Source organism: Schistocerca americana, chromosome 4, assembly GCF_021461395.2.
Source record: "Schistocerca americana isolate TAMUIC-IGC-003095 chromosome 4, iqSchAmer2.1, whole genome shotgun sequence".
NCBI classification, from domain to species: domain Eukaryota; kingdom Metazoa; phylum Arthropoda; class Insecta; order Orthoptera; family Acrididae; genus Schistocerca; species Schistocerca americana.
Genome location: NC_060122.1, coordinates 760686908 through 760700069, shown reverse-complemented (window position 1 = coordinate 760700069; position 13162 = coordinate 760686908). Strand labels below are relative to the sequence as shown.

Genomic DNA, 13162 nt, shown 5'->3' with positions numbered 1-13162 from the left:
TACAAGTAGTTCTCTTATCTCCAAAGGTCTCTTTAATTTTCCTGTAGGCGGTATCTATCTTACCCCTAGTGAGATAGGCCTCTACATCCTTACATTTGTCCTCTAGCCATCCCTGCTTAGCCATTTTGCACTTCCTGTCGATCTCATTTTTGAGACGTTTGTATTCCTTTTTGCCTGTTTCACTTACTGCATTTTTATATTTTCTCCTTTCATCAATTAAATTCAATATTTCTTCTGTTACCCAAGGATTTCTACTAGCCCTCGTCTTTTTACCTACTTGATCCTCTGCTGCCTTCACTACTTCATCCCTCAAAGCTACCCATTCTTCTTCTACTGTATTTATTTCCCCCATTCCTGTCAATTGCTCCCTTATGCTCTCCCTGAATCTCTGTACAACCTCTGGTTCTTTTAGTTTATCCAGGTCCCATCTCCTTAAAAAAAAAAAAGAGAATGATAGAAATTAATATTTTCATCTCTCATCTGTTACATGAAAGTATCGTCCCATTTGCTACCTGTAATTGACACAATGCCAATCTACCATCAGTAGATAAATAGCACCGTGAGTGCCACTGGCACTGGTCCAGACTTTAGCTGAGGAAGGTAAAGCCAACATCCGATACTTGTAGGTTCAATAGATCTGTAACATCTTTATGTACAGTAGATTTAATACGAGTATACTGGATGCTTTTGCAAAATGAGGCCAAACTGCAGAAAATGACACCTGAGGGAATAAGGCCAGAAATGCATTCCAAAGGAGGTACACTGACTTTAAGGTAGAGATAAAAGATATTTAACAGTGATCATAGACAGGTGGCCTGCCAGCATGGGGTAAGCCAGACACTTGTGTGGAACATTTCCCATGACAACTGCCACTATCTATATTACTTATAATGAATGCCGGCCTTATTAACTACAGACCTACCACCGTGGCAAAGGTTTTGTTGATGGTTCATTGCACAGGCCTCCATTATGCTGGAATTTCTGTCAATCATCCTGTTCTTTGATGAGGTTATCTTTACAAAGGGCAGTATTGTCAACCTTCACAAAACCCACATATGTACTACACATAATCCCCAAGGCTTGGTGGCAGCGAACCATCAATACTGGTTCAGCATTGATGGGTGGGGAGGGATTATTGTTAACAGCATCATGTGACCAACCATTCTTCCACAATACCCCACAACAAGGCATATCTGCACTTCCTGCAGGTGACTGTGCCTCCCTTCTGAAACACATGTCTTTGGTGGTGCAAAGGTCTACCAGATAATGGTGCATCACACTCAATGCTCTCTTGAGTGCAGAGCTAGAACACTAGTACAGACAGAATGTTCCAACTTCCCTGGCGCAATTTCATGAGCCCTTTAAATCACTGAAATCTGCACTGTTAAAGATCTTTTAAGTCAGCCTTCTAGTGGGTGTAGTTCCATTGGAAAGACTTTCCAGCCATATGCATCTATCACTTTCTTTTGATTCTTACCCTTTAGGGATTGTTTCCTGCAGTCTGTGCCCATTTAGTAAAATCACCACTACTTATGAATAATCATATATCTCTGAATTCAAGATGAGGTTATTTCCTGAAATATCACACCCAGCTGTAGGGGGTCTTTTTGCACTCACAGCACATGATGTCGAGTTTCTTTTCGTGACCAAATAAACATCGAGCTTCCATTAAACCATAACTCTACTCTCTGCTACATCTACTACTTTAGCCTTGAACTTATACATGCACTTTGAGCATTGTGGTATGATAGCATTAATTGTTTATTGTGACAAATATTTTACATCAGTAATTGTTTAACTTTCGACATCACACCTCTAAACCGCATAGTAAAGTGTGCAATAGATCGTAGTGTGGAACAACATAGTTCAAAATAAAATTTTTCAACAGGTGTTGCTATGATGCAAATTTCAAAATCATGGTTTTCACCATGCAGAAAGAACAAACAATTGTGCGGATTCAATGAAGTGTGGAGCGACATAAGCCAATTTTAGGAAGTGGTGAAAAGAAGAATGTTTGAAAAATGTGAAGCCAGCTACAAAAGCTTTCAGTGGTCCACAGAGTGGACATTTCAAAATTATTGAAATGGAAGCAGACATTTCAAAATTATTGAAATGGAAGCAGAAGCATTGGTGCACGAGAAATGAAAAGAAGTAATGGCAGTTTCCTGTGATGCCATATGAAATAAAGCACATGAATTAGCACAAGATCACAGTGACCAATTTAAAGTGAACTATGTATAGTGTACTGGGGTGATGAGACACCACGTACTTCTGCTGTGCCATTGAATGTACCTTGCTCTGCGTCCTCCGGCATTAAATGTCGAGAAACTGGTAGAGGATCAGTATCGGATTATACGACTGAAAAAGGAACATGCTTGCCTTTTAGGGCAAATTGGAAATGCTGACGAGACTTCTGTTTATTTCAAGATGCCACCTGGTACAACAGTGAAGAGAAAGGTGCTGAAAGTGTATTGATTTGCACTACATGCAGTGAGAAATTCCGAATCACCATGATGTTATGCATGCTTGCCAATGGAACAAAGATGTGACCATATGCCATCCTCAATCATGAAACTATGCCACAGGAAAAGCTGCTGCCTGGTGTCGTATTCCATTTCAAGGATACATTAATGAGTTCATTACAGGTTGGCTCCATACAGTCTGGAGCACTGGAGCAGAAGGCTAGGATGTGGATCCCTAATGCTATCAAGGGGCATCTGACACCCACAGTAAAGGCAGAAATACTGAAACTGAACACAGATCTTGTCATTCCAGGAGGCATGACTTCATAACAAGAAGTGTTAGATGCACTGGTGAACGAGCCATTTAAAGATCTGAAAGCAGTTGTACACCTAGTAGTTATTTTAAGGTGGTCAAGCCATGACACCTACTGGTAAACTAAGGAAGCCTTCAGTAGGCCTATCGCTAATTACAGAATGGATTCAGGCCCCTTGCACATGCATATCCAGTTCATCAATTGTAAACGACTAAGACACACTGAGTAACAAATATGCATTAAATGGGAGTGAAGATAATCTGCTATGGGATGAAATGCTCTGCAGATTCTGTGCAGCATTTCAGTGGAGGAGGACTAACTGGCATCTGTATCTATTGGAGATCTTTATCTAATTTTATCAGAACTTTTATTGTCTCATTCAGTTATCTGTAATAAGAAAACCATTTGTAAGTTTTCAAAATTAACCTACTAGGCCTGTGGAGCACGTTTTTCTGAAATCACTGGTTCAACAATGGCGGATCATCTAGCATTCGAAATCATATTGGGTTTGGACATATACAGAATATAAATCTTTTCCATGAACATCATTACCTGTAACTGAGGAAAAGAGCAACAGACAGCCCACAGAATAATTTCTATTTTTGTAATGTATGACAGGTGCTCTGTAGGAATTACTAATTCACATCTATTCTCAAATACTTTACATGCAAATGTAAAATGGCTTGCTCATTATTGTTATTACTACCACTACCACCAATCATGCAAATCATCACATGAACATGAAAATAGCTAACACACACACATATACATAAGGCCAATGCTACCTACTCCTTCATGTGCTATCAGTTTCTACGAGATTTCGGTTTTATTAGTAAGATCAAGCTGACATCTGTGATAATGTAACCTATCAAACTATAGTTAGGGGCCTACTTCATTTTCTATCCTCTTATATATTCTCGAGGAATTCTTCACTACAAGTCTATTGAGTAAACAGTATCTAATCACTAATTGTTTGTAGGGTTCTACTGTTCTACCATCAGTTTGTGAGTCAATGTCTTGCACTCATAGTGTGCCTACATACACCGTATTTTTAGCTAGTATGTGATTCTTTTCTTAGGATCAAAGTTAAAAAACATGGGAACACTTTTTAAACTGCAGGAAAAGGACATTAAGAATAATAACTATCTAGAAGTAGCAGTCAAGCTCACCGGATAAAACAGTTAAAAATGGCTATCCTTACTGTACCAAGTGAGTACATGAATCAATCTGTGTCCATAACAGAAAAAACATTGCCAAATATTTCACTAACAGTTCTCTACATAATCACTGAACAGGAACCAGTTCGGACTTCCAATCACCAAAGGAAAACAAGTAAACATCAAAAGCTTTTTCCATCAGGGAAAAAACTGTATTTCAAATAGCCCAAGGAGCTGAATCACATTATTAAAATATAATAAAAAGTAGGCTAGTTAAAACAGTCTTCAAAAGTAATGCATACCACAGATTAAAGGACTACATAGTGGACTCAGAGTACTGGCTAATGATGAAAGGTGATAACTGCAACACTCTGCAACATTACAAAATTTTTACAAGAAAATCATGTATTGAGATCTCTAGTGGAGGTCAATAATGTATTGTCATTCTCCTGGGTTACTCATTATGGGATGGGGGAGAATGCTGTCAGTTTTTTTCCAGCTGACTAACAGGAGGATATGAAGACAAGTACGAATACAAGCATGAGGCATACCAGTATGTTTATGGGCACTGAGTCAGTTTTCTGGACAAATTGGAGTTAGGCTATTGAAGCACGTTTAAGGCTGTGGAGTCGCCAGCAAGTGTACTTGATCTATGCAGTAATGAAGGGCAAAATTATGTTTATAAATTATCAAGAGCAAATTGTGGGAATATCAAAGAATCCTGTACAATAGGAACCATACAAACTGAAGGAGTGCAGCCGTTTTGAAACTGACCTCATAACCGAGAGTAGAGTTTCGGCCATCCTGACATAGGTTTAAATTACTTCTAGCAAATGCTAGGATGATTCTTTCAAGAAGAGCACGTCCTACTACCTTTCCTATCTTCATAAAAGCATACTTTTACATTTTGTGAGTATGTGCCTTTCGCGCTATTTATTTTCATTTTGTTATTATTATGGCAATACCTACAGCATTGTAAGATAATCCCTGTATGCGTAAAAAATATAAATCTATGTTAGTTTCTATAACATTCTGATAGTTACAGACTACGAAGTAAACTCAAATTCACAATGATGTAACCTGTCGAAACTGTTACAAAATTGATAAAAACTGCTTTATTTTACCAATGACAGTATGTTTCTTAGGTGCTACAGCAAATGTTTTCTCTCTTGTGATGCGACGCCACTATTGTTTACTTCATCTGAACACACTCTTGACAATTACACTCACCTGACTTCACGGCTAAATAGGTTGTACCACCCAAAATTGTTGCGAAAGGTAACGATCTCTGATAGAAACTATCTCGGTTGCATTGTCTTAGTACTCTTACTTCTTCCATCGTAAGCCGGTAAGGCTAAAATAAAGCAAACAATAACACTGAATTTCTGACAATAAAGTAACGATACAAAATGTCACTTTCATTTATTTCACATATGAGATGGCTTGCCATCTGAGGTGAAAACTGGGGATCAAGCCTGCCATGAGAAGCCGCGTGAGTATCAGGATTCTGCGGTGGATCCAGCCCATCAATCCCTACAGGAGCTGCCATGTTTACAATCTACAATCCACATTCACATAACATCAGTGATACTTACTAAATAAGTCGATATTAATGATCTCTGGCTGGTACGCACAATCCAAGGCAGCCAACATCAAATGCTGCTGCAGTTACAAATTGGTTTTTATAATTTTATTATTTTCATTAACGTATGAATTTCAAAAACCTGTCATTTTTAGTTTCACAATTGTCACATCATACTCGTGAGCTAGCTATTGCCCACATATAACCCAAATTCATGCAATGTTTGGTCTCTCAAACCACAACGTTTATAACGTTCTCTTTGTCAACACATAAAAGTTATTTCTTTATTCATCCAAAAATCTTTCACACAGTTACAGCTACAGAAAATGTAACGGTAATTATGCCGATTCATACTGGCTGTCAAAGCACCGTCACGACCAACGAGCTAGTTTATATACCTCCTTGGCAACGAGTTAAAATTTTAACTCGTTGGTCCTTGGTCACGACCTTCGACCTCACGACAAGCCAATTCAAGTCATGTGATATCAGCTCGCATAGCTGTCCGCAGCTGTTTTTTCCGCGGGAATTACGTTCAACTGTTTGCATGCGTGAAGTGCACGAAGTTCATATACACAGAGTTCACATTTGTACAAAAATTGCTTTTATTCGGCTCAAATAGTTTGCAGCTTGCAGGGATAGGGTACATATTTGAGGAGGAAGACAGAAGTGCAAAAAACAAGAACCAAAAAAATGTGTGGGTCTGAAAAATATGAGTTCGAGGAGGAGGAATCTGGATTTTATATTTTAGAAAGTCGAAGAATCAGTTTTCTTTTTTTTTTCATTTGTTACGTCAAATTGAAACCAGACTCACTAAAAGGAACACAGTGTTACAAGCTGCCATCACCGTGAAGTATTGGTTTGTTTAAGGTTAAGTTTAGTTGTTAGGCCAATGCAAACTTTTGTGCAATAGTCGTATCTCCCTCAGTACCTTTCCCTTCAAGATTTATAGATTTTCTTTAAGCTTTGTATGAAGATTTTAACAGTTCGAGTGCCTTATTTGTACTGGGTTAGCCGATGAAACCACACAAATGTTGACCATGATGCTTGGATCAGAGCTACTAAAAATAAGTCCGCCACAAACAAACATTAAAGCAAAGAACTTACAGTGTCTCAAGGTTTCAGTCCACTTCGTTACAAAACGCTACAAATGCCCGACAACTATAAATAAATTCCACCTACTAATCAATGTGATTCTACCTACAATACATTTTTCACTTTACAAGCTGCAGCCATACTGCAATCCATTTCATTGTTAAATATTAAATGCCATACCGGTATGTATAAAAATCCACTTTATAAGTGTAGTACAGGGCAACTAATTTAGTGCACTCATGTCGTATAATTCAGTCTCCTGCCTCACTGTTTCAATTAATCTTTCATCATTTATTATAAATTTTAACAAAATAAATAACGAAACGAAACAATTTATAACAATTAACGAACAAAATACAACTGAAATCAACCACGGAAACCACGACGAAACGAAATATGAAGATCTGCGTATGGCCGCGTATCGGGAGGGAATGGGCGTGGGGTCACTTGATCGACAACGGACGAATGACTTCAGCCATCAAAACTTTCTTCCCGAGAAACCTGTCAGTGCCTTGGGGTGAAGTGACAGGAACGAAGCTCCAGGCCCCGGTGGAATCCCTGTTAGATACTGTACTGATTTTGTTGCTGAATTATCCTCTCTTCTCGTTACGATCTGCCCCTCGAACAAAAAATCGTGCTAGTTCTTGGAAAAAGGCACAGATCACATCCGTCTGCAAGATGGGTAGTAGGAGTGATCAACGTAACTACCGTCCAATATCCTTGACATCGATTTGTTGTACAACCTTAAGCCCGGTTCACTCACGCAAAAAAAGTGTCACCACAGTTCGTGGCATACTGCAGTTGCATGTGCTAACTTCCAGTTTGTATTGGCACAACTTAAGAGACGCAACATTTGTCATGCCATAAAAAGTTGAACTTGGTTGTATTTTGTTGCGCCAATTTCCTTCCGTTACTGCTCCCTGACGGCAGTATTTCCAACCAAGAGCATTCTGTTGTAGTTATCGTGGAGTAATTGCTGCTGTACTCCATTCGATTTCAGTGTGTTTTCGTTTTATTTATAATAAAAGTGATCACAGTGGTAGCCGGTAAAATTTCACAGCTTCTGCAACAGCAAGAGCAGCAACATAGTTTGATTTCTGGAGCAGAGAGAGAGAGAGTGCGTATGTGTGTGTGTGTGTGTATGTGTGGATAGGGGGGAGGGGCAATATTTGCAAACCAGTGACGCATGCCACAATTTACAAGGTTTTTGGATGAATAAAGAAATAAACTTGATACATGGAACAAAGAAAGTAAGTCATATAAACTTCGTGGTTTGTGAGACCAAACATCATATAAACTACAGATTGTATGCACGAAACAGCTGTCGCGTGTGGTGTGGTATCTGCTAAACTTTAGAATTAGTTATTCGAAATGCCTATATCAACGAGTACAATAAGATTCTAAAATCTTGGAAGAGTGGCATGTCTGCAGATGTTATTTACGCGCCATCTGTTGGTTAGTTTGCCATTGCAGATGTCATTTTCGTCTCGGAGTGTTATTTCTTTTATAAATGTGTTTGTGGCTCCTGACATGTCCTTATGCGAAATCTATTTTCGGATCAAATATTTGGGTTTCGTCTTCCTTATATTTAACCGTTGTCACAACTGTAACGCCATAACCTGCACTATAATATTCATATCCACCCACATGATTTCAGTTGACATCATATTGAAAGCTGTGCAACTAAATAGAATTTGTGCTACCTTGTGTAAATGGTAGCTCACGATGCCACTACAGAAAGCTACGACCTGTGATGCCACACTAATTGCGAGTGTGAAGCCAGCTTTAGAACTTATTCTCGGCTCAACCAATATGACCTCAATGATAACCAGCATGGATTTCGAAAACATCGATCATGTGAAACCCAACTCGCACTTTTATCACATGAGATACTGAAAGCTTTGGATCAAAGCGGTCAGGTGGATGCCGATGCTGTATTTCTTGAATTCCGAAACGCATTTTACTCAGTAACACACCTACGCTTATTGTCACAAGTATGATCATACGGGGTAGCAAGTGAAATTTGTGACTGGATTGAGAACCTTTTGGTAGGAAGGGTGGAGCATATTTTCTTGGGTGGAGAGTCATCGTCAAATGTAGAAGTAACTTTGCATAAGTCTCAGGGAAGAGTGTTAGGACCCTTGGTGTTCATGTTGTATACTAATCACCTTGCAGACATTATTAACAGTAAAATCAGGATTTTTGCAGACGATGAAATTTTTTATAAAGAAGCTGCATAAATATTGTCATATGTTGATAAGATTTCAAAGTGGTGAAGAGACTGGCAACTTTCTTTAAATGTTCAGAAATGCAAAATTTTGCCCTTCTTCAAGAGAAAAAACATAGTATCCTATGGACTATAATATCAGAGAGTCACTGTTGGAATTGGCCAAATCATACAAATACCTGGGTGTAACACTTTGAAGGGATATGAAATGGAATGATCACATAGGTTCAGTTGTGGGTAAATCAAGTGGTAGACTTCGGTTTTTGGTAGAATACTAGGGAAATGCAACCAGTCTACAAAGGAGACTACTTACCAATCACTCCTGTGATCGGCTCTAGAATATTGCTCAAATGTGTGGAAGTCATACCAGATAGGACTAACTGGGGATATTGATCGTATACAGAGAAGGGCAGTACAAATGGTCACAGGTTTGTTTATCCTGTAGGAGAGTGTCACAGAGATACTGATGGACCCTACATGTTGCTCACATAGGGAGTGTGAAGATATGGTTAGAATAATTCCTGCAAGCACAGATGCTTTCAAGCAATCATTCTTCCACACTCCATGCATGAATGGAACAGGAAGAAATCCTAATAACTGGTACAATGGGACATACCCTCTCCCATGCACTTCACAGTGGTTTGCAGAGTATAGATGTAGATACAGTGACCTGGAAACGATATGGATTTAAAAAAAAATTAAAAATCTCCTTTTACTGTAATTTTAGCCGGGTACACACACTCAACTAATGCGGTGCCACCGCTTGTGGTTTTCTGTAATGGCATTACAAGCTACCGTGCACACAGGATGCCACAAATTCTATGTACTTGCACAGCTTTTAATATGGAGTCAACTGAAATCATATGGGTGGGTATGAGTGTTATAGTGAGAGTTATGGTATTAGCGCTGTGATAAGAGTTAAATTTAGGGAAGAAGAAACCCAAAAGTTGGATCCAAAAAGAAATAAAGATTACGAAGTTCGTCATACCTCTGATGCTTTATATCTTTCGCACATAAGACAAGTTGAGTCTGTGCTGTGTAAAAATGTTTTTTTCCTCTCAGTCTTTTATATGTTGATGTTCGAGTATGTAATGAAACTGTTAGCTAGTCGGAAATAAATAATCTTAAGGTTATGGGATACGTGATTTTACTGCAGAAAATCAAACATGGGTTGCTGTTCTTGAAGCTCTAGAAGATGCAAAAGTGTATCTGCTGACCACTGTTTTCACTTTTTTCGATAATAAGATGAAAATACACTGAAATGTAAAGGAGCACAGCAGCAATTGCTCTGCGATGAATGAGACAGAATGCTTGCATTTAGAAATCTGCCACCAGTGAGAAGTAGTGGAAGGAAAGTGGTGCAACAAAATACAACCAAGTTCAACTTTCAGAGGCATGACAAAAGTTATTTCTCTTGAGTTGCGCCACTAAAAACTGTGAGTCCACACATGCAACTGCATTGCAACTGCAGTTTGCCATTAGCTTTGTTTACACTTTGTTGCATGTGTGAACCTAGCTTTATTGGAGGAATAGATGACATTCTGCTGATCAAAATATCTAACTGAATATATTAGCCATCTAATGATAGATGAACATGGTAAACAGAAATTGGTTATGGCATTGAAATAAAACATTTTCAAAAGAGATGGTGGATGGTTGAGTCACTCACTAACTATGATAAATGGACACAGAGTAGCCGAGATTCAACATGGATAAAATAATGATGTCTGGTTATTCTCATTGTATTTTATGTATTTTATTGATCCACAATATTGTACAACTCCAACTGTCGTGCCTTGTCTAAGGCATCACTGTAGTTGTGTGTTTGAACCCGGCTTACATTAAGGTTTCCAGAGCCTTGGATTACTTACATGAACATTCCCCCACCACCACTGGCGAAAGTCAACTTACAAGTGGAGACATACTACATGCACATTGCCATCACACCTTACACATATAAGCTTTGAAAGTTAATATCCACTTTACTTTCTTAAGAGTCCCACACATGAGCGACGGATCACAGCAATCTGTCACATATGATATTGCTGCAACTGGTCGCATGCCTTGACACCGCCACACACAAACGATTTGCAGAGCATTTCCTATCAGTCCATTATTATGAGCGCCACTGTGTTGAGAAGTTATCGTCTGGAAAATCGACTGTTTAGCAGCAGTAGGTATTCCCACACAAAAAATAAATAAAAAATACAGGAACTGTAATTTATTAAACTTGTTTTGAAACTATTTCTTCCAGTTACTAACTGTAGACTATTTTACATAATATGTAGCATTTTTCATTGACACCAGTGGGTTGTGTACCTCTTACTACAAGGTTAATGAAAGTCATTTTTCATTTATTGGTATTTTTTCACTTATTTATTTATTCTTGCCCATGGAGTCCAGTTGATAGTTTTCAGTTGAGTGTGTAGGGCATGTCATACAATGTTGGATATGCAATAAATGTACAGTAAAGAAAACAGGATTACATTTTGCACGCACATATGAGGTCATTACTGTTTTATGTCACAAGATAACAACTGATATTTAATGTAATATTTCATACTCACTCATACTGCATACACATTTCTCTGTAAGGTACACTTTTAAACAATTTTTAAATCAATTTAATTCCTTTATCTCCTTAATGACTTTGGTAGCTTGTTAAAAACCTTTTGCCTATTTTATAGCTTAACTTCAAGTATTTACACAATTTATTTTGCCATCTCAATGTGTCAATAATAGAAATGTTCATGTCTATGTAGGCTTCCACATACAGAGTCAGTTGACATACAACTTTTCTGAGTATCATTCCATGTCATAATGTAAACAACTTTGCTGAGAAAACTTTTATATCTGTAGGTATGTTTTCAGTATCAGTACTTCTGATTACCATAAACCTTGTTATAAATTTTATGAGAAAAAGACTATGAGAAGTGAGAAGGAACTTGAGTGTAGCTTGACTACCACTTAATATTACAGTTGATCATTCTGTTTGAAAGTTAAAACTTGTTAACAATGCATGTAATTCTTGATGAATAACCCGATATTATCTGGAGAAGCCCAGTGTACAGGGATACTTTCATCAACTTCCCAAAAATTCTACTTCTGCATCACAAGTTTAAAAATGCTATGCACTGCAAAAACTGAGGGTGCATTTTGTATTATGTCTTAATATAAATGGCAACTCTGTACTCCATGTCTCACAGTAGTTCATGGTCCCTGAATAACTATGAATTCTAATGCGATGTTATTGCTCAACATGGGCAAAGTGAAATGAAATAAAACTTAACAACTACAGAAACGAATTGCAGCCATATTGCCACATTTGCTGCTTTACATCCAGGTAGCCATATTTCATGCACGAATCACATGTGAACCTCAAAATGCTTGGGATTTCCATGCAATCAGCAATGGATTTTTGCGATTTACCCACACAAGTGCGACCTATGAAGTAATCATATGATCGCTGCAATCCATTCCTTGTATGTGGGCTCTTTAAAAGCACTTTTCCAACTAAGGAGAAAATATTTTGTAAAATGGAAAAATGTCCTTAAGCTGTGTGATAGGAAATTCCATTCCGGCATTCAACAATTCCTTATAAGCACTTATTTGTAATAAAGAAACACAGCATTCTTTAAATTGATGTATAGATTAGAAAAATATTGTAACTGGGAGTATGAAGTTGTTGAGGTTGATATTACTGCTGAATAGACAAAATTGTACAGGGATTTTTTTTTATTTCACCATTATGGGAACAGTTTTCCTCTTTAGTCTTCGAGTGCAGTGGAAATAAGAAATTTATTTGCGCTTTATGAATTTAAAGCTACTTTTCAGCCTAATTAAAATGCTATGTAAGTACAACAGTGTTTCTACTGCTGCAACCACTGAAAAATAACTGTTCTGGACAGCAGTAGAAAGTTTGGTTACAAAATTAAGTACTGTATTGGTAAGGGAAGCATCATGTTGATGTCGCCCACAAGCTAGCAGATTCTTATCTACCTCTAAAAATAAAAACAAAGTAGAATTGTTGAGACAAAAACCTGTTGTATGTAGCATCAAAGTACTGTACTTAAAATAAAATTTTAGAAATAGTGCTGTCTGGAACACATGTACTGCAGTGATGAAAATGAATTTCGTCCTCGGCAGGTAGTTCCCTTATTAGCTTATTGAATATCTCCAAACGATTTCTACAAATACCTATTGTTGTATCCAGTATTTTTGTGCCCATTTTTTCTTCGCCAACCTCATCCTAAGCTCTATTCCACACCAGCCATAGTCATGAAAAATAGCAACGTTGTGAAGACAGCCTACTGAAATTATGCAGTTCT

The 13162-nt window shown here is 37.9% G+C and overlaps 1 protein-coding gene across 2 annotated transcripts in view; it reads right to left on the bottom strand.

The window, feature by feature from the left end:
- The window catches only part of LOC124612269 (OCIA domain-containing protein 1), a 52244-nt gene extending 46730 nt beyond the window's left edge, over positions 1–5514 (bottom strand). For both annotated transcript variants that reach the window (XR_006979519.1, XM_047140364.1), the window contains exons 1-2: positions 5381–5514; positions 5164–5287 (exon numbers count right to left, since the gene is read on the bottom strand). Coding sequence is in view for 1 of the 2 variants with exons in the window: in XM_047140364.1 (XP_046996320.1) it covers positions 5164–5287; positions 5381–5482 (226 nt within the window). In the remaining variant the exon portion in view is untranslated. The remainder of the gene's footprint in view (positions 1–5163; positions 5288–5380) is intronic.
- Between the last annotated feature and the right edge of the window lie 7648 nt (positions 5515–13162).